This window comes from Salvelinus sp. IW2-2015, unplaced genomic scaffold, assembly GCF_002910315.2.
Source record: "Salvelinus sp. IW2-2015 unplaced genomic scaffold, ASM291031v2 Un_scaffold1615, whole genome shotgun sequence".
NCBI classification, from domain to species: Eukaryota; Metazoa; Chordata; class Actinopteri; order Salmoniformes; family Salmonidae; genus Salvelinus; species Salvelinus sp. IW2-2015.
Genome location: NW_019943034.1, coordinates 22,205 through 43,848, shown reverse-complemented (window position 1 = coordinate 43,848; position 21,644 = coordinate 22,205). Strand labels below are relative to the sequence as shown.

The window sequence follows — 21,644 nt, the reverse complement described above, 5'->3', positions numbered from 1 at the left end:
GCGACACAAAACGCAGAAATAAAGATATAATTCATGCCTTACCTTTGACGAGCTTCTTCTGTTGGCACTCCAATATGTCCAATAAACATCACAAATGGTCCTTTTGTTCGATTAATTCCGTCGATATATATCCAAAATGTCCATTTATTTGGCGCGTTTGATCCAGAAAAACACCGGTTCCAACTTGCACAACGTGACTACAAAATATCTCAAAAGTTACCTGTAAGCGTTGTCCAAACATTTCAAACTACTTTTGTAATACAACTTTAGGTATTTTTTTAGGTAAATAATCGATAAAATTGAAGAAGGGATGATCTGTGTTCAATACCGGAGGAAAACAATGTGTAGCATGCTTTCTGGTCACGCGCCTCTAACAAACAGTACACTTCACTGGAGCCTCATTCTGAACATGGCTACTTCTTCATTTCTCAAAGGAAAAACCTCAACCAATTTCTAAAGACTGTTGACATCCAGTGGAAGCGATAGGAACTGCAGGAAGGTCCCTTAGAAATCTGGATTCCCAATGAAAACACATTGAAAAGATAGTGACCTCAAAAACAAAAAAATCTGAATGGTTTGTCCTCGGGTTTTTGCCTGCCAAATAAGTTCTGTTATAGTCACAGACATGATTCAAACAGTTTTAGAAACTTCACAGTGTTTTCTATCCAATACTAATAATAATATGCATATATTAGCATCTGGGAATGAGTAGGAGGCAGTTTACTCTGGGCACGCTTTTCATCCAAACGTGAAAATGCTGCCACCTATCCTAGAGAAGTTAATGGCTGTGATGGATCAACAACATTGTAGTTAATCCACAATACTAACCTAATTGACAGAGAGAAAAGAAGGAAGCCTGTACAGAATTAAACAAATCCTAAAAATGCATTCTGTTTGCAACAAGGCACTAAAGTAATGCTGCAAAAAATGTGGCAAAGCAATTCACTTTTTTCCTGAAAACAAAGTATTATGTTTGGGGCAAATTCAATACAACACATTACTGAGTACCACTCTCGATATTTTCAAGCATAGTGGTGGCTGCATTATGTTATGGGTATGCTTGTAATCGTTAAGGACTAGGGAGTTTTTCAGGATAAAAAATAAACGGAAAGGAGCTAAGCACAGGCAAAATCCTAGCAGAAAACCTGGTTCAGTCTGCTTTTAACCAGACACTGGGAGAGGAATTCACCTTTCAGCAGGGCAATAACCTAAAACACAATGCCAAATATACACTGGAGCCGAGTTACAGATTACTTAAATCTACTTTAAAATATATGCCAAGACCTGAAAATGAATGTCTAGCAATGATAAACAATGAATTTGACAAAGCTTCAATTTTWAAAAAAAAGACTAATGGGCAAAGGTTGCACAATCCAGGTGTGGAAAGCAGAGACATACCCAGAAAGACTCACTCACAGCTGTAATCGCTGACAAAGGTTATTCTATAAATTGTGTCAGGAATCTGAATACTTATTAAAATGAGATATTTATGTATATAATTTTCAATAAATTTGCTAACGTTTCTAAAAACATGTTTTCACTTTGTCATTATAAGGTATTGTGTGTAGATGGGTGAGGGAAAAAAGCAATTGAATCCATTTTGAATTAAGGGTATAACACAACAAAATGTGTAATAAGTCAAGGGGTATGAAATCTTTCTGACACTATTACACTAACCTCTATCATGATAACATGCTGGGTTGAGGTTCCTCTCCTCTCATCAACAGTGATTGGCTGGTTATCTCTCCATGTATTGTGTCCAGCTGGCTTCCCAAAGCTCCTGTAGGCTCCAGTGAGATGTCCTTCACCTGAGAAAGTGATTGTGGGGAAAGAGGTGGTTAGGTAGGTGAGCTATCGTCAATGCCACAACCGTCTATTGTACACTACTGACATTGTCTAGAATTGTCAAGGATGTAAGGTAACACTTTTTATAACTTCTTGCAAGATAGCTATGTAATCAGAGGAATTATTGCATACTATCTCAACACATGCGCAGAGGGGAACGGGGCAAAATGTACCTCTTGCCATTCCTCTGTATCAGGTCGAGGATCTTGACACTTCTGGGACGACTGGCGAGGAGGCGCTCTCGCATTGTTTTCTCTGCCCGCTCCCGTGATACCTTCAGTTCCAGTAGCTGTAGTTTCCTCCGCAATGCGACGTTTTCTTTCTGTCTTTGACTTATTTCCAAACGAAACACTACATAGTCGTCGTCTACGAGTTTACAGACTTCTGCCACGGCTGCATTCGCTAGCACCTCCATTATGGAGGCTATTTGAGTGTGAAAAATCATAACGCTACAGTTAGCTAACGTCAGCAGCGTTAAGTTACCTATATAACATCTATCAACCAAGTCCTGTCTCCAACGCAAATTAAACACTACCGGGGGTAAGTATGTGATGCTGTACAGTTAAATGAGTCATATTTTGAGGTCCAGGGTGTTAATACGGGTCTAAATAACGTGGAATGTGTTAACGTGGAAATTGTTCTTTGTCACTGTTCACTTCCGTTTACACTGAAGAGAAACGATCTTATTGGTGTGAGTTATAGGTCAAAGGGTGTGGTGAAATTAAAAAAGTTTGCGCGCTGTTCTTTTAATTACGGTACTGCTTATTACGTTACACATCAATTATCCTATGATCAGTATATTTTAAGCTCGTGTTCAGAAAGAACAGTGTGTTAGTAAGAGTATAAAATAATATAATTACTTTATTCAGCTCAGTAAGGTAAATATTCAACTCCTTGTTCGAGCTTAGGTTTACGGTCTCTATAAAAACAGGTATTTACACAATCCTGTTTCAAATGACAATTTAACAAAGGGTTAACGAGGGGTATGTGGTTAATTACAATTTTACCCCAAGACACTTCACATGATAACTATAATATGTCAGCTAAAGAATGGTTCCCTTTGTACATCTCAGCCACACTGCTACGATTTATCCCCATTGTGGAAACTCCTATGTCTGAAAGTAACTCAGAAAGGAGAAGCTCTTGTAACAAATTGCACTTGATTTGCCTCCTTGGTGTGAACGATCTGGTGCCTCTTCACATAGTTTGCCTCAGCGAAGCGCCTCCCACACGTGAGGCAGGTGTACGGCTTATTCGCGTCTGACCTAACGTTCGGCCTTCCACGTTGTGACCCAATCACACCAGAGGTAGAAGCAGGAGCCACCACACTCAGGGTGTTAGTCTTTGAGCTCCCTCCTTGACCTCTAGCCATTGTTTGGGTGTTGTTAGGATTGTGTGTTGTCGTATAGACTAGGTACCGCTTGTGGTGAACGCCCATCCTGACACGATCTGTATTGGTGGGGTAAAAATAGGGTCCAACTCGAGGCTTTTTACAGACCCAGTCACTAGGCATTAGATGAGACCCTGAAGGAGAAGAGACTTCCTGATAGACTACCACTAGGGGGGTCTCCCACCACTCTCTGTGAAGGCTGAAGCCCAGGGTGACCTGCCCTGTTCATCATGGATACTGTGGTGTTTGTATCATAGAGATAGACGTTCGTCAGCCCCAGGTATTGATTAGATTAGTTTATTAGTCTCATGCACAGGTGTAATTTGTGTAACAGCAGGGTACGGAGACATTTTTAAGCTCCGAGCTTCAACAGTGCAGGTCAAAAAGAAGTGAATGAAACGATACAAAAAAATAATAATATACATATTTACAACCGCAACAATGATAAATGTCCATTGGGGGGTGGGGGCAGGGTAAATGTCAGTTGGGGGGTTAGAGTGCTCATGGGGGGGGGGGGCAGCGTGTAGGAAGTCCGGGTGGGCGGGTAGCTGTCTAGCGCTGATTATTCAGCAGCCTGATGGTCTGGGTGTAGAAGCTATAGGCCAGTCTGACAGTTTTTGCAGTACTGCCCGCGTCTGAGTGATGGAAGCGGGGAGAACAGGCAGTTGCTCGGGTGGCTGAGGTCCCTGATGATCTTCTTGGCCTTCCTGTCGACACCTGGTGTTGTAGGTGTCCCGGAGGACAGGCAGTGTGAACCCAATGTTGTGTTCAAATGAGCGTACCACCTTCTGTAGAGACTTGCGGTCAGCAGGAGTGGAGTTGCCATACCAGGCTGCGATGCAACTCGACAGTGTGCTCTCAATGGTGCTCTTGTAGAACACTGTGAGGACCCTCAGGGACAGGCATCATTTCTTCAGCCTCCTGAGGTTGAAGACTCGCAGTCTTGCCTTCTTCACCACAGTGTCTGTGTGGTTTGACCATTTCAGCTCCTTGGAGATGTGTACGCCGAGGAACTTAAACGTTTTTGACCTTCTCCATGGCAGTCCCGTTGATGAGGATGGGGGCATCCAGCCTGGTTCCTCCTGGTTTGCTGATTTTTAGGGAGAGGTTATTTACCTGGCACCACACCATAAGAGTGCCTACCTCCTCTCTGTAGGCCATCTCGTCGTTGTTGGTAATCAGGCCTACTACTGTCATGTCGTCAGTGAACTTGATGATGGAGTTGGAACTGTGTGAGGCCACGCAGTCGTGGGTATAGAGGGAGTACAGGAGGGGGCTGAGGATGCACCCTTGTGGGGCCTCCGTGTTAATTATCAGTGTAGTGGATGTGTTGTCGTCTACCCTCGCCACCTGGGGGAGGCCCGTCAGGAAGTCCAGGATCCAGTTGCAGAGGAAGGTGTTCAGTCGCAGGGTCCTTAGCTTAGTGACGAGCTTGGAGGACACTATGTTAGGTGTTAAGCTTGTGTTAAAAATAATTAAAAATAATTAAAATACCAAAAATAAATTGTGTTGAATTTCTTTATCTTTTTGGGGGGGGGGTTTCAAAAAGTTGTTTAGTAAATAAAAATGGTACAGAACAAAAATGTGTAGCTTACCCTGTCCTGCAGCTCAACTTACCCCATACCCGGGGTAAGTTGTGCCAATAGCTTGTTAAAAAAAAGTGGTCTATGTTTTCAAAACTGTAATGTTTAAATACATTCAGATTATTTCCAGGGATACACAACATCCTGAAATATACTGAACAAAAATATAAAATGCAATATGCAACAATTTCAAAAAATGTCCTGAGTTACAGTTCATATACGGAAATCAGTCAATTGAAATAAATTCAATAGGCCCTAATCAATGGATTTCACAAGACAGGAAATACAGATGTGCATCTGTTGGTCACAGATCTGTGTATTCAAATTGGCAACAATTAAAATGCAATTGTGTTTGTTGTCCGTAGCTTATGCCTGCCCATACAATAACCCCACCGCCACCATGGGGCACTCTGTTCACAACATTGACATCAGAAACCGCTTGCCCACAGGACGCTATACACGTGGTCTGCGGTTGCGAGGCCAGTTGGACATACTGCCAATTTCACAAAAACGACGTTAGAGGCAGGAAGTGAACATTCAATTCTCTGGCAACAGCTCTGGTGGACATTCCTGCAGTCAGCTTGCCAATTGCAAGCTCCCTGAATGTATGAAATGAAACAACTTACCCCACTCTCCCCTACTTTCAAAAACAATCTGTGACAAGTATAATAACTTCTCACTATGTTCTCACTTTACCTTTTCTGGACATCTGGTACCCTCCCTTTGATAAAAAATACATTTTTTGAATACTTTGTAAAAGGTTCAACATCACTACTCTACCTCATCCAGCTCCCTACTACATCCAAAACCAACAGAATTAACTACAAACTAACAAGTATTACATTACATGTACATGGGCCGTGTGCATTCTCTGCTGGTGTATCATGAGGTAGCTCCTCTCTGAGAACCTCTTCTCGCAGTGCCTACAGCCTTTCTCCTGTGTGGACCTTCAGGTGCTTCTTCAGATGGTGCTGGTGGGAAAACCTCTTCTCACACTGGGGGCAGCTGAAGGGTTTCTCCCCTGTGTGGACTCTCTGGTGCCTCTTCAGGTTGGACGAGTCGGAGAAACTGGCCCGGCACAGGTGGCAGCCGAACGGTTTTTCCCCTGTGTGCATCCTCTGGTGGATCTCCACCTGTTTGGGGAAACTGAAAGCTTTCCCACAGAATGGACACAAAAAGCGCTTCTCTTTGCCACCGGATCTACTGATAGAGTTACTATTACTGTCATTTGTCAATGGGCTTGTGTAGCCATTTAGTGTTGAGGCACTGGGATTGTCTGAAGTCTGGTTTAACATCAGGAGAGTGTGAGGAGGATGAAAGCCAGGGAGTGTCTGTGTTGTCGCAGGGTCCATGTTCCAGTTGATAGATCCTATAGAAGGCAGGCTGAAGGCAGCATCTGTTAGGGGGTTAACCTGAGGCGCCATCAGTCTCTCTGAATCACAACTATAGGAGCAGGACGGAGCATCGCTAGCAGAGTCTGTATCTGTTCTCTCCTGCTGCATATATACACCTCCTCGTCCCCGCAGACCAAATCTACGCCTTGCCCTGGTCTCATCCAGTCTATTGTCATGGATACTAAGTTTGGTTGTTGTTTTGTGTTCGACAGTCTGTTTCTGGTTGTGGTTAACAGCGTTGTTCCCCAGCCCAGAGTTGAGGACGCTGTCCCATCCACCGGACTCCACTATGTCACCTCTGGTCCTTGCCTGCTCAGTGGCTGGACCGGTCTGGGAATCCAAGATGGATGCCCAGTCTCCTCTGTTAGCCTCTAGCCAACCACCTGTATGTTTTTGTATGTAAACATAAGTTGTATTGATATAATTTTATGAATGAAGAAAAATAAGAACACATAGCCAGGTGCATCACTATTCCCATTGAAGATCTATTACTGTATGTAGGCTATATGTATTTCTCCCTTACCTTGCTCCCCCATTTTTAATCCACTCAGTAGATCAATGCTCTCTGGTCCATCTTCTATTGTCTCCTCTTTGACCAGCAGCAGATCAGGCTTCCCATCCTCCATGTCTACTGACTGTAAGAGATACAGAGTGAGATGATGTTGGATCAAGAAATTTGATAGGAGCACCATCTGATTGGAAGCATATTTTGATTTGGCAATGAGGTATTGCTGAGTACTATGCAAAAGTGTTAGTTGATTTTACTACTTGACACTATTTCATGGTTTGCACATTGCAAAGGCATGGCCCCACACTACATTAATGAAGACCTGGGCCCGGATCCACAAAGAGTCTCAGAGTAGGAGTACTCATACAGGATCAGTTCCCCACCCATCTACATAACCGTATTCATAATTATCTAAAAGGCTAAACTGATCCTAGATCAGCACTCATTCTCTGATAGGGTTTGTGGATACAGGCCCTGACCTAATACCATACAGACAGTAGTTCAGTGGGCTCACCTCAGTGAGACTATGTGTGGTACTGTGCAGCTCAGGAGGAGGTGTAGTCTGGTTGTCCTCCATGACCATGGTCCCCTCAGGGTTCCCAAGACCCTCATCACACCCCTCCTCCTTCACCAGCAGCAACTCGGGACCCTCCTCCTGGAAGAAACAGGTGATACAGACAAACCCACTTTCAACATGGAGCGTTTACCCATCCTCACTACGTTTGAGTTCTATACTGTAGTTACAGAATGACTTAATTGTTGTTAAACTCATCATTGTGGACATAAATATGATGTGGGTAAATAGTCAGCTATGATAAGTCAAGTCACAATGTCTGGATGCAATATGTTACACAGGAATATTCAACACTGAAATCTGTTACTCTCGTTATTCCAAATGCATCTGTGGATCTTTTCTACTGACAATAAATTCAAATCAAATATTCACATGCGCCAAATACAACAAGTGTAGCCCTTACTGTGAAATGCTTACTTACAAGCCCTTAACCAACAGTGCAGTTCAAGAAGAGTTAAGAAAATATTTACCAAATAAACTAAAGTAGAATAAATCCCGGAACATATTCCAGTCTGTGCTAGCAAAACAGTCCTGTAGCGTAGCATCTGCATCATCTGACCACTTCCGTATTGAGCGAGTCACTGGTACTTCCTGCTTTAGTTTTTGCTTGTAAGCAGGAATCAGGAGGATAGAATTATGGTCAGATTTGCCAAATGTTAGGCGGGGGAGAGCTTTGTATGCATCTGTGTGTGCAGTAAAGATGGTCTGGTTTTTCCCCCTCTGGTTGCACATGTGACATGCTGGTAAAAATGTGGTAAAACAGATAAGTTTGCCTGCATTAAAGTCCCCGGCCACTAGGAGCGCAGCTTCTGGATGAGCATTTTCTTGTTTGCTTATGGTTGGTTGAGTGCAGTCTTAGTGCCAGCATCGGTCTGTGGTGGTAAATAGAAGGCTACAAATAATATAGAGAACTCTTGGTAGATAGTGTGGTCTACGAACTCGTTAAAGGAAAAAGCTTCTTCTAGTTCGAGGTGAGTAATCGCTGTTCTGATGTCGATAAGTTATTTTTGGTCATAAGGGACGGTAGCAGCAACATTATATACAAAATAAGTTCAACAACGCAAAAAAACTAACAAAATAGCAATTAGGAGCATGTAAAAGTTCAGCCATCCTCTTCGGCACCATCTTAATATCTACTAAATTGTAGTTCAAACCTAAACGAAAAGGACGGGTCTGTGTGAATCGGAAGGTGCCATCGACGTGGACACTGAGTCGCGATCCCTGACTCTACACATTTTGCGATGGGGTGGAGAGAAATGTTTGCAGTTTTGAATATGATATCCGAGTGAGAGTGACGAACAAAATCAATGGGGGCCCCCTGGTTGGTAATATGACCATGATCACTACAAGTTTAGATAGCTGGCTGGACTAATTTACCAATCTTAAAAATGTTAGCTGACATGGGCTAATTGAGCAGCAGTCAGTGACTGACATAAGATTAACTGCTGATGCACAACCAAATTTCGTTATATATATATATATATATATATATTTAAAAAAAAATGTAATATCTGTTTTTGGAAATTGATATGCGGGCCGGCAGTTGTCCATCTCTGCTCTAAACCCAAGGACATGTTGCCAGGGTCCATCTCTCCTCTAAACCTAAGGATATGTTGCCAGGGTCCATCTCTGTAGTGTAAGAACAAGACAGAACATCAACACCAGTGTCTAACGCATCACCATTACCACGGGAAGGAACCGTCCTCTGGCTCTGGTGAAATACCAGTAAATACTCTGAGCCAAGAGCAGGAGGACAGCCCAGTCTCTCTGGGTCTGATCTGTGGTCAGATCCTGTGTGTAAGAGCCTGTGTGTCAAAGTCTCTGTGTCTGTCTCTGACGTGAGAACGGTGTTCAACTGACCTCTGTGATGCTGCGTCGGGTCCTGGCCTGGGGCGCGGCGGCGAGGTCTTTCGGAACTACAGGGTGCGCTACTCCGGCAGCTGCTCCAGTCTGGATGTCTCTGCTGTGCCGTGGGTCTTCCTCTCCTTCAGACCTCTCCTGCTTGACTCCAGGACCTGCAGCCTCTACATCTGCAGACTGACACAAGAAGAGAGGAGGTTATTATCGGTACATTAGTAGACTTGGAAAACAATGTCATAGGGAAGTCTCACAAGCTCCCCATTGGCAGATAAATAAGGATGTACATGTAAGCAAGTGAACAGGCCACATTTTCTGTACTTAAAATGTTATGTCACACTATGACACTAACCTCTATCACAATAACATTCTGCGTTGAGGTTCCACTCCCCTCATCTATAACTATGGGTTGGTCATTTCTCCACACGTTGTGTCCCGCTGGCTTCACAAAGCTCCTGTGGCCTCCAGTGAGATGTCCTTCATGTAAGAGAGTGATTGGGGGGGGAAAGGGTGGTTAAGTTAGGTACTGTCAATGCTCAACGCTATATTGTATACTATTGACCGTCTACAATTGGCAAGGATGTAAGGTAACACTTCTTATAACTTCTTGATACACAATTTATTGATCGATGTATTATGTTCCATGCTTCACATTGTTTTCATTGTATATAATAATATGAAATTCAGTACATCAAGAATCTGGTTAGAATAGTTTTTGTCTTTGTGCAATAATAATTTGTTCTTAATTGACCTGCCTGGTAAAATAAAATAGTGCTTTGTAATCAGGGGCTAGTATTGCATACTATCCAGCAACTGACCGAGACCCAATTCCAGATAACACATCGGAACATATGCGCTGAAGGGAACTGGGCGACAGGTCCCGCAGCCTTCTGCAAAAAGTACCTCTTGCCATTCCTCTGTATCGGTCGAGGATCTTGACACTACTGGGACGACTGGCGAGGACGCGCTCTCTCGTTGTCCTCTCTGCGCGCTCGTGTTCCAGTAGCTGTAGTTTCCTCCGTAATGCCCTGTTTTCTTTTTGGCTTTGAGTTATTTCTAAACGAAACACTGCATAGTCGTCGTCTACGAGTTTACAGATATCTGCCACGGCTGCATTCGCTAGCACCTCCATGATGGAGGCTATTTGAGTGTGAAAAACCATACAGTTAGTAACGTTAGCCATTGTTAGCAGGTAAAGTAACTAGCCTTACCTAGATAACATATATCAACCAAGTCCTCTCCAACGCGAATGAAATATTACATGGGGGTAAGTATGTGATGCTTTGCCGTTAAATTAGTCATATTTTGAGTTCCATGTCGTTAATAATCGTCTAAATAACAATAGAAAACGCTCAAGTTTAAATTGTTCTTGGTCACTGTTTACTTTCGTTTGCACTTTAGAGAAAGGATATTATTGGTTTGCGTCATGGCTCAAAGGGCGTGGCAAATGAAAAGGGTGTGCGTGCTGTTCATTGACTTACGGTAATGCTTATTACGTTACACATCAACCTATTCATGATTAGTATATTTCAATCGTTTTCTCTAGCGTACACAGCTACAAAGTCATAATTATGGCTGAACTCTGCCTATTTCTACAATTTCTCTAAACATTGATTTTAAACCTAACCTTAACCACAACGCTAACATTATGCCTAACCTTAAATTAAGACCAGAAAGCAAATTTTTATTTTCATGTATTTTTATGATATAGCCAATTTTGACTTTGGCTGTGTTATCTAGTGAAACCCCTTTCAAACTCAGAGCAGTAAATTACCTAAAAAGAACGGCAAGAACAGAACCCTATAGGTTCGAAGGAAATTCTAATTCTAAATGATAAATACGCAAATAAATGGGGCTTTGTACATTCTGATGGGTTTTATACTGTTTAATAAAACTTCAAACAAAATCTGTAATATAGTGGTCACTTTGAATGCAGCGTTTGACATAACGAATTAAAAAGCCAGGGAAGGTCATTGTGACAGGGTAGGAACCAATGTTGGTCAGTGTTTCCCAGTGGACCCTAATTAACGTTACATGAAATGTTTCGCTTACTGTAGCTGAAATATTTATGCTTTGCCTGTTCCTCTTCGATTTAGGATATACCGTTGCACAAACAACATGCTGATCTCGGCCTACACCAGGTATCCGGCTAGATAGCTACGTTTTCTCTGACTAGGTGCGATGAGCATTAGCTAATACGATTTATTTTAACCACACCTTGCTAAGAAAAGACAAACTAGCTGTTTGCAGACAGTAAGATACACAAACGAATAGTGAAATGATAGAATGCATTGACCATGCAGACTGTCATTGCAAGTGGTAGTTGTGACTCGTGGTAGCAGCAAAACATGCTCTCCTTGAGTGACACCGAGTGCAGGGCTTGGTGTGTGTGGAAGGAGAGGGAGACAACTCAAGTAGCAAACGGAATAAACTATAAAAACACTGGCTTAACACAACCGTTATACAAGTAAAAACCCAAACTACTGGTATATAGTAAAATATAATATACCGCCTGGCCCTACTTTACATGATCACTATAATATTTCAGCTAAAGAATGGTTCCCAGATATTCTCTGTGTACATCTCAAGACACACTGCTATGATTTCTCCCCATTGTGGACACTCCTATGTCTGATAAGGTTACTCAGGCGGGAGAAGCTCTTGTAACATAGTTTGCACTTGAAGGGCCTCTCATTGGTGTGAATGGTCTGGTGCTGCTTCACATATTTCACCTTAGCAAAGCGCTTACCACACGTGGGGCAGGCATACGGTTTGTCGCTGTCCGTCCTAATGCTCAGCCTCCCACGTTGTGACCCAATGACACCAGAAGAGGTAGAAGCAGGAGCCACCACCCTCAGGTGGTTAGTCTTTGAGCTCCCTCCTTGACCTTTAGCCATTGTTTGGGTGTTATTGGGATTATGTGCTGTGTTATAGGCTAGGTACCTCTCGTGGTGAACGCCCATCCTGACCCTCTCTGTATTGGTGGGGTAATCCTGAGGTAACTGAGGAAGGCTAGACCCAGGCTTTCTATGAACCCAGACCCCACCAGGTGGGTCTCCCACCATTCCCTGTGAATGCTGAAGCCCAGGGTGACCTGCTCTGTTCATCATGGATACTGTGGTGTTTGTATCATATGAACAGGAGGGTCTATCTCTATCAGCCCCAGGCACTGCTTCATCTCTGCACTGAAACTGTGAAGAGAAGGGTCTGGGCTGCAGACTGGATCCCTGACTGGAGCCTCGGTCTCTCTGATGACCACCAGGACTGAGGTTGTTCAGTCCACCTGTCCCCTGGTTGTGTTCTGTGTAATGGTGGTGGAGTGTCTGTCCCTTACGGTTCGGTCCTGGTTCCAACTCGGGAAGGATGAGCGATGGCTCCTGATCCAGGGCCAGGTTTTGTGACCAGCCACTTCAGAGGTCCAGTCTCTCCTGCCAGCAACACCGGATATCAGCAGGTCCTCATGGACTGCAGACTGTAAACACAAATTGAACAGAAGAGCATATAAAGGTTTATATAAGAAACTCTTTACTGTACACACAGAAACATGATATTATAAATGTTAACCACAGTCAAGCCCATCTTTAACACTGTGATTCAAGTACCTAACAATATGGAGCCATTGGAGTTAATTATAGAAAATGTCCATCTGCGTTGATTCAAGAATAATGTTTTGGTTTTAGCCTGAGATAAGGGAAACTCAGTCCCTGCAATGATAAAAAAAAAAAAAAGTCAATCAGCACAGAGACTGATTTGGAGGCAGTATGGAGCCCTGGACCCATGCTGCTTACGCCAAATCCTGACTGCCATCAGCATGAGGCAACAGGAACAGGGATTCGTCGGACCAATGTTTTTCCACTCCTCAATTGTCCAGTGTTGGTGACCGTGTGCCCACTGGAGCCGCTTCTTCTTGTTTTTAGCTGATAGGAGTGGAACCTGGTGTGGTCGTCTGCTGCAATAGCCCATCCGTGACAAGGACCGACGAGTTGTGCGTTCCGAGATGCCGTTCTGCACACCACTGTTGTACTGCGCCATTTTATTTGTCTGTATGTGACCCGCCTGTTAGCTGGCACGATTCTTGACGTTTTTTTCACCCAGAGGACTACCACTGATTGGATGTTTTTTTCTTGATCGCACATTCTCAGTAAACCCTAGACACTGTTGTGCGTGTCTGTTGTGCGTGTCCCTGACCGCTGGCTACGTCCCTTCCGTCTTCAAGAGAGCGAGAGTTGCACCCCTTCTGAAAAAACCTACACTCGATTCCCTCCGATGTCAAACACACAGACCAGTATCCCTTCTTTCTTTTCTCTCCAAAACTCTTGAACGTGCCGTCCTTGGCCAGCTCTCCTGCTATCTCTTCAGAATGACCTTCTTGATCCAAATCAGTCAGGTTTCAAGACTAGTCATTCAACTGAGACTGCTCTTCTCTGTGTCACGGAGGCGCTCCGCACTGCTAAAGCTAACTCTCTCTCCTCTGCTCTCATCCTTCTAGACCTATCGGCTGCCTTTGATACTGTGAACCATCAGATCCTCCTCCACCCTCTCCGAGTTGGGCATCTCCGGCGCGGCCCACGCTTGGATTGCGTCCTACCTGACAGGTCGCTCCTACCAGGTGGCGTGGCGAGAATCTGTCTCCGCACCACGTGCTCTCCCACTTGGTGTCCCCAGGGCTCTGTTCTAGGCCCTCTCCTATTCTCGCTATACACCAAGTCACTTGCCTCTGTCATATCCTCACATGGCCTCTCCTATCATTGCTATGCAGACGACACACAATTAATCTTCTCCTTTCCCCCCTCTGATAACCAGGTGGCGAATCGCATCTCTGCATGTCTGGCAGACATATCAGTGTGGATGACGGATCACCACCTCAAGCTGAACCTCGGCAAGACGGAGCTGCTCTTCCTCCCGGGGAAGGACTGCCGTTCCATGATCTCGCCATCACGGTTGACAACTCCATTGTGTCCTCCTCCCAGAGCGCTAAGAACCTTGGCGTGATCCTGGACAACACCCTGTCGTTCTCAACTCACATCAAGGCGGTGACCCGTTCTCGTAGGTTCATGCTGTACAGCATTCGCAGAGTACGACCTGCCTCACACAGGAAGCGGCGCAGGTCCTATCCAGGCACTTGTCATCTCCCGTCTGGATTAGCTGCAACTCGCTGTTGGCTGGGCTCCCTGCCTGTGCCATTAAACCCCTACAACTCATCCAGACGCCGCAGCCCGTCTGGTGTCAACCTTCCCAAGTTCTCTCACGTCACCCCGCTCCTCCGCTCTCTCCACTGGCTTCCAGTTGAGCTCGCATCCGCTACAAGACCATGGTGCTGAGAGCTGTGAGGGGAACGGCACTCCGTACTTTCAGGCTCTGATCAGGCCCCTACACCCAAACAAGGGCACTGGTTATCCATCCTCTGGCCTGCTCGCCTCCCTACCTCTGAGGAAGTACAGTTCCCGCTCAGCCAGTCAAAACTGTTCGCTGCTCTGGCACCCCAATGGTGGAACAAACTCCCTCACGACGCCAGGTCAGCGGAGTCAATCAACCACCTTCGCGGAGACACCTGAAACCCCACCTCTTTAAGGAATACCTAGGATAGGATAAAGTAATCCTCCTAACCCCCCCCCTCCCCTTAAATGAGTTAGATGCACTATTGTAAAGTGGTTGTTCCACTGGATATCATAAGGTGAATGCACCAATTTGTAAGTCGCTCTGGATAAGAGCGTCTGCTAAATGACTTAAATGTAAATAATGTAAATGTGCGTGAAAAGCCCAGGAGGCCGTTTCTGAGATACTGGAACCGGCGCGCCTGGCCCAACGATCAAAGTTGCTTAGGTTACTCGTTTTGCCCATTCTAACGTTCAAACAAACAGTAACGGAATACCTCGGTGCCTGTCTTCCTGCTTTATATAGCAAGCCACGGCCGCGTGAATCACTGTCTGCAGGAGCAAATCATTTTCGTGAACGGGATGGTGTACCTAATAAACTGTGTGAGTATGTCTCCCTTACCTTGCTCCCCCATCTTTAGTCCACTCAGAAGATCAATGCTCTCTGGTTCGTCTTCTATTGTCTCCTCTTTGACCAGCAGCAGATCAGGCTTCCCATCCTCCATGTCTACTGACTGTAAGAGATACAGAGTGAGAGGATGTTGGATCAAGAAATCTGATATGAGCACCCTGCTATGGAGCATCTTCTGATTGGGCAGAGAGGGATTGCTATGAGTACTATGCAAACGTGTTAGTTGATGTGACTACTTGACAATCTTTAATGGTTTGATAATTGAAAGGCATAGTCCCACACTTAAGACAAAATGTATCCACAAACCATCTCAGAAAAGGTCTTAGGAGTACTGTTAAAACCTGTTTTAAGACGACAACAACAAAAAACAGCTCAGAGTTGTTTTTAGGATGATGTTAAGACACTGCCCAGACAGTCTGAGCCAGGAGTAAAATCAACTCATAAGTTTTCAGCTGGCAATCACGACAGTTTGAGGTACCGCAAAGGAGAGACCGTGATGATGCTTATTGACATTGGTTATTCCCCATCATTTGCAACAATCGCGATGAGGCATCGCCCGCTGTGAACTCTATAGCACGCTTCAGACAACGACAGTGAATGGGACTGTACATCAAATGTAATTTCCGACTGACGCGATCACTTTGCCTACTCTTATTTATTGCTTAAAATGTTGGCACGAATAACCTTTGCGACACATCTCCTTTGCATAGAGTTGATCAGGCTGCTGATTGATTGTGGAATGTTGTCTCACTCCTCTTCAAGGTACCGGAACGAAACAGTCCGAAACGGAGAGGTGCCGGATCCTGCTCCTCAAATTAAACACTGGTTTTGGAATATTGACAAGTTCCAGTTGGGATACAAGTGCGCTCTGATCGTCTCAATTATCATTTTGGCCAAAAAAGTGTCCGACTCGAGTGATTGACAAGTGCTCACTCCATTAAAGGCTTAGGCCATATTTTTGAGCAGCTTTGATGTTAAGCTCCAAAGGGATAACTTGAAAGAACATGTAGGTAATTAAGCATAGCATATGAAATAGACCTCATGAAATCATTGTCAAACGCGCAAGAGATACTGTTGCATGTAGGTCTAGATCATTTGATTGATCATATAGAAATATCAACAAACAAAATGAACAACTCTAAAGCAATTGCCTGTCTATGGCGCAGGAACCACTGACTCGCTGCATTTTCCTATTATCAAGACACCTGCTGATAACTCTTAACTGGTTAGGACATCTCATGAGGTCTCCTAAATATCTGTCGACTAGGTGGGACTCATGACTAAAGAGGTTTCATGCATAGCTTCTATTTTTACCCGTAAGAGTAGGAGTAAAATGTATCTTCTCAGCACGTACGACCAATTTTCTACTTTGAGTCGCTTTATGGATAGCGGTCCGAACGAAGTCTCAGAGTAGAAGTGCTGATCGAGGATCAGTTCACCACCTGTCTATATAGTCTTATTCATTACGATCTAAAAGGTAAAACTGATCCGAGATCGGCACTCCTGCTCTGAGACACTGTGGATACGGGCACTGAACTAATACCATACAGACAGTAGTTCACAGTGGGCTCACCTCAGTGAGATTGTGTGGGGTCCTGTGCTGCTCAGCTGGTTCCACTGTGGGTTCAGGAGGAGGTGTAATCTGATTGTCCTCCATGACCATGGTCCCCTCAGGGTTCCCCAGACCCTCCTCACACCCCTCATCCTTCAACAGCAGCACCTCTGGACCCTCCTCCTCCTGGAAGAGACAGGTGATACAGATTACACAGACATACACTCCCTCAGAGGTGTATCATACGAAGCCAGCTAGATCTACTCAGGGTTTCACAATCCAGCTCAGGCTTCATCAGTACTACAACGGTGGATATTGCTCATCCGCCTGCCCGCTAACTCTAGCAGGCTTGGAACTGCGCAACACTGAAACATCAATCCATGGGTGGGTCAGTGCCACATTTTCATTTGTGCCGAAATCAAAATGAAGGAAAAAGTTATCTTGCAAATTCAGCAGGCTATGGTGTGAAATAGGATTTTAGAAGTACCGTCTTCATTTTATTACTTAGCGTTAATGCTGTTTTTGTTGTGCTTATCAATGCATGTGCACCTTTTTTCCCACTCTTATCTATATATATATATATGTGTATTTGTTAAACAAAAGTTGTACTGTGCTGTGAAGTTTTAAATACATTCTGTCATTACTAAATAATGTGACAGGTATTTTACTATTTAACACAGAAAACATTTGATTTTATAAAATATTGAAGTGTTCTTACTCAAATTAATAGGTGATGATGCATTCTTTGCGAGAGGGAGGTAATCTGATTTTAATTGGTCCTCAAGGAATGCTTACTAACAGGGATGTAAACACATTTTTTGTGGATATGGAAAATATCTAACACTTTACATATTGCGTTTATATTTCTGTTGTATATATAATTGTGGAACGAACAGCGGACTGAAGATGGGACGGTCAGGCATTTGTGCGGTTGAGTCCATTCTTTTCTGTAACATGGACTCCTAACAAGGCAATGAAACTTCGTAGTTCCTTGCTGAAACAAGCAACATGTTGTATTATGCCATCATTGACTTGAATGGGGACGCCGGTTCTATTCATCATATTTCTATGGCAGAACATGCAGTCAGGAGTGAAGGAGAGGAGAAAATGTGTGCCTTTACAATGTGGCAGGCCAATTACCTTCATCCAAAATTCCATGACCGTCACTGCCGTAGTGTAGGTATATTTAGTAAGTGTATATTTGTTCTAAAGCGCTGTTGGGTGTATGCAGAATAGGGTGAGATCAGATGTGATGTATACTAAAGAGAGTCTCAATGAAAGTCTCAGAATGAAAAGTCCCATTTTATGTTTATTAAACAAGTTTTAAATACATCATATGAAAACCACACATACTTCCGGAACTACAAATCTGCATGGACTTGATGAACTGCATTCATTTTCTCATTAAAAGTGTCTTGGGGGAAAAAATTAAGTAGTTGAATGGAAGTAATGAAATAGACATTTGTGAATATCATATTGCCTACATAGTACAAACACTATGTAAGAGACTCATTAAGCTTATAAATGCCTTTATATATCACACAATGCTTGAATAAAATATTCCACACAAATCTGTTATTCCCATTATTTCTATCTCTACTTTGCACATTCTTCCACTGCAAATCAACCATTCCAGTGTTTTACTTGCTATATTGTATTTACTTCGCCACCATGGCCTTTTTTTTGCCTTTACCTCACTTGCTCACATTGTATATAGACTTATTTTTCTACTGTATTATTGACTGTATGTTTGTTTTACTCCATGTGTAACTGTGTTGTTGTATATGTCGAACTGCTTTGCTTTATCTTGGCAGGCCGCAATTGTAAATGAGAACGTGTTCTCAACTTGCCTACCTGGTTAAATAAAGGTGAAATAAAAATGTTAAAAAATTCCCGTTATTCTGACAACCATCAAAATGAACCTTCGTCTTTAAAGGAAGACTCAGCGCTATGAGGTTTCCACTATCAGAACTGCAGATATTTTGATGAGCGTGATGCTAGACTTTGCTCTCTGTCACACAGAGTATCTGTGCATGCACACGGGTTCGCTTCACGTTGCTATAACGTGGTAGCTGTGGTACCAAAACCGCAGAGACGTTAAGCCTCATGCTTAGTTGTTGCGCAAATTGACCCGCTACTGTTATTAACTTTGTGCATGTACGTCATCTTGCAGAGTTTAGCTTTAATGCAGGGTTGGATTGAAATGTCAGAAGCTATCGACTGGAATTGTTTATTTTCGATGTTATTGAGTGTAATGGTTTTTCTTTTGGTGTATCCTGAGGTAGCTCCTCTCTGAGAACCTATTCCCACAGTGATTACAGGCAAACGGCCTTTCTCCAGTGTGGACCCTCAGGTGCATCTTCAGTTGGTGTTGATGGGAGAACCTCTTTTCACACTGGGGGCAACTGTATGATTTCTCCCCTGTGTGGACCCTCTGGTGCCTCTTCAGGTTGCCAGCCTGGGCGAAGCGCATATGACACTGGGTACAGCTGAAGGGTTTCACCCCTGTGTGGACCCTCTGGTGGATCTCCAACTTCTGGGTGCAGCTGAAGCCTTTGTTACAGAACATTCAGAGGAACCGTTTGTCTCTACTATTGCCTGATGTTGCTCCCCCTCCCTGAGTCTCGGCTCTAGATCTGTCGTTTGAGTTCAATACCTGATCAAAAATGATGCGGCCGTGTGAATCGGAAGGCCCCATCGACGTGGACACTGGGTCGGGACCGCTGAACGTATGTAAAGGGGAGTGGGTTGTCTCTAAGCTTTCCCTGTAGTCTAAGTCGTCACTGGTGCTGCCCTGTGAGTGTCCTTCTCCTAACTGAGTCTCGTCTATATTCCATGTCAGAGGAGCGTCGCCTTCCACTTTCACAGTCACTTCATCTACGACCAGACCCTCCCCTTTCTTATCTAGGCACCCTTCAGAGTATACAGTACTACTGTACCGGTTCCAGTCCCCTCTAGACAGATCAGTCTGTGTCTCTAAATCCAAGGATATGTTGCCAGGGTCCATCTCTGTGGTGTAAGAACAAGACGGATCATCACCTCCAGTGTTTAACGCGTAACTTATCTCCATAGGAATTAACCGTTCCCTGGCTCTGGTGTAATACCGATAAGTACTCTGAGCCGGGAGAAGGAGGACAGCCCAGTCTACCCAGACTCAGTCTCTTTGGGTCTGATCTGTGGTCAGATCCTGTGTGTGAGAGCATTTGTGTTACAGTTAAAGTCTTGGTGTCTGTCTCTGACTTGAGGACGGCGTTCGGCGTTCCACTGACCTCCGTGATGCTGCATCTGGTCCTGGGCTGCGCTGGGGTGGTAGTGGGGTCCTTTGTGGCTACAGGGGGCTCTCCAGCCGCTCCAGTCTGGATGTCTCTGCGTTGCCGTGGGTCCTCCTCTCCTTCAGACCGCTCCAGCTTGACCCCAGGACCTACAGTCTCTGTATCTGCAGACTGACACAAGAGGTTATTACAGGCACATGAGTTGAATAGGGTAACAATGGCATAGTGAAGTCTCACAGGCAGATAAATGCTGATGTACATGTAAGGAAGTGAATATCTGAGGGGAGCCTTTCTGAAATGTACTGTAATACCATTACACTGACCTCTATCACTATAATGTGCTGGGTTGAGGTTCCACTCCCCTCATCAACAGTGATTGGTTGGTCATCTCCCCATGTATTGTGTCCCGCTGGCTTCACAAAGCTCCTGTGGCCTCCAGTGAGATGTCCTTCACCTGAGAGAGTGATTGGGGGGGAAAAGTGGTTAGGTACTGTCAATGCTCAACGCTATATTGTACACTATTGACAGTTTTGACACTAGAAATGTCAAGGATGTAAGGTGACACTAAGCATAACTTCTTGATATACTATTTATAGATGGATTGATTGTTACATGCTTCATATTCTTTTCAATTATAATTAATAGGAAATGCAGTGAATCAAGATTCTGGTTAGAAAATGATTGTTTTTTTGCAAGTTAGTTAAGTAAGTAAAGTGGAGTTATTGTATACTATCCCAAAACTGACCAAGACCCAAATCTGGTTAACCTGTTGTTCACGCATCTGAAGTCACACGTGCGCAGATCGCCCCGCAGCATCCACATTCAGAAAAATGTACCTCTTGCGATTCCTCTGTATCTGTCGAGAATCTTGACACTACCGGGACGACTGGCGAGGGCGCGCTCTCGCACCACCTTCAGGTCCAGTAGCTGTAGTTTCCTCCGCAATGCCCTGTTTTCTTTCTGGCTTTGAGTTATTTCCAAACGAAACACTGCATAGTCGTCGTCTACGAGTTTACAGATCTCTGCCACGGCTGCATTCGCTAGCACCTCCATGATGGAGGCTATTTGAGTGTGAAAAACCATACAGTTAGCCATTGTTAGCAGCTAGCTAACGTTAGTTACCTATTAACAGATCTATCCACCAAGTCCTGTCCCCAACGCGAATTAAAAACTACCTGGGATAAGTATGTGATGCTGTGTAGTTAAATTAGTCATATTTCGAGTTCCAGGGGGTTAATAAACGTCTAAATAACAACAAGAACGCTAAAGTGAAAATTGTTGGTCACTTCTATTTACACTTCCTCAGTGGTTTGTAAATCGCGTTTGACAACCACATTTATTGATGCATTACCGCCACCTACTGGACTGTGGACCAGAGCTGGATAAGGTCAGAAGTTGAATCCTATCCAATTAAACAATTCTCCCTATCGGAAATACATCATTACCTTAAGGTTTTCTTAACAATTAAATTAAACTTGGCTGTTCAATACCATTATTCCTACTAATAAAACTGTCCCTTTCCCTCCCATATCGCTGTCACTGAAATAGAATGTGTTCCACTCTCTCCATCTCCTGGCATTGATCACACTTCCCAGTCGGATGTTTCCCTAATTTCAAAGTGCTGTTGAGCCTTGTGTGTCCCAGTTTCAGTCTTGTGATTACG

At 44.1% G+C, this 21,644-nt stretch overlaps 2 protein-coding genes across 2 annotated transcripts in view; both read right to left on the bottom strand.

Annotated features, from left to right (window-relative positions):
- LOC112071437 (uncharacterized) overlaps nucleotides 1-21,644 on the bottom strand; it is a 46,189-nt gene that overhangs the window by 6,815 nt on the left and 17,730 nt on the right. The window contains exons 6-16 of the mRNA XM_070439392.1: nucleotides 11,773-11,950; nucleotides 10,055-10,352; nucleotides 9,504-9,628; nucleotides 9,155-9,331; nucleotides 7,235-7,375; nucleotides 6,736-6,847; nucleotides 5,744-6,595; nucleotides 4,265-4,677; nucleotides 3,848-4,104; nucleotides 2,026-2,177; nucleotides 1,678-1,808 (exon numbers count right to left, since the gene is read on the bottom strand). Of these exons, the coding sequence (XP_070295493.1) occupies nucleotides 1,678-1,808; nucleotides 2,026-2,177; nucleotides 3,848-4,104; nucleotides 4,265-4,677; nucleotides 5,744-6,595; nucleotides 6,736-6,847; nucleotides 7,235-7,375; nucleotides 9,155-9,331; nucleotides 9,504-9,628; nucleotides 10,055-10,352; nucleotides 11,773-11,950 (2,836 nt within the window). The remainder of the gene's footprint in view (nucleotides 1-1,677; nucleotides 1,809-2,025; nucleotides 2,178-3,847; nucleotides 4,105-4,264; nucleotides 4,678-5,743; nucleotides 6,596-6,735; nucleotides 6,848-7,234; nucleotides 7,376-9,154; nucleotides 9,332-9,503; nucleotides 9,629-10,054; nucleotides 10,353-11,772; nucleotides 11,951-21,644) is intronic.
- On the bottom strand, nucleotides 12,515-21,281 carry LOC112071435 (uncharacterized). The gene is made up of 6 exons (XM_070439398.1): nucleotides 20,818-21,281; nucleotides 20,305-20,435; nucleotides 19,979-20,152; nucleotides 16,731-16,895; nucleotides 15,149-15,260; nucleotides 12,515-12,623 (listed from the first exon to the last, which is right to left on the bottom strand). Exons 1-6 carry the CDS (start codon nucleotides 21,074-21,076, stop codon nucleotides 12,610-12,612), a joined length of 855 nt encoding a protein of 284 aa, XP_070295499.1. The 5' UTR covers nucleotides 21,077-21,281; the 3' UTR covers nucleotides 12,515-12,609.

Excerpts from the sequence above, each read along its gene's own strand:
- LOC112071435 (XM_070439398.1), bottom strand. The coding sequence starts at position 21,076 with ATGGCTAACTGTATGGTTTTTCACACTCAAATAGCCTCCATCATGGAG. Across the intron at positions 20,436-20,817 it reads ATACAGAGGAATCGCAAGAG|GTGAAGGACATCTCACTGGA; the intron begins GTACATTTTTCT and ends TCACTCTCTCAG. Across the intron at positions 20,153-20,304 it reads AGCACATTATAGTGATAGAG|TCTGCAGATACAGAGACTGT; the intron begins GTCAGTGTAATG and ends CTCTTGTGTCAG.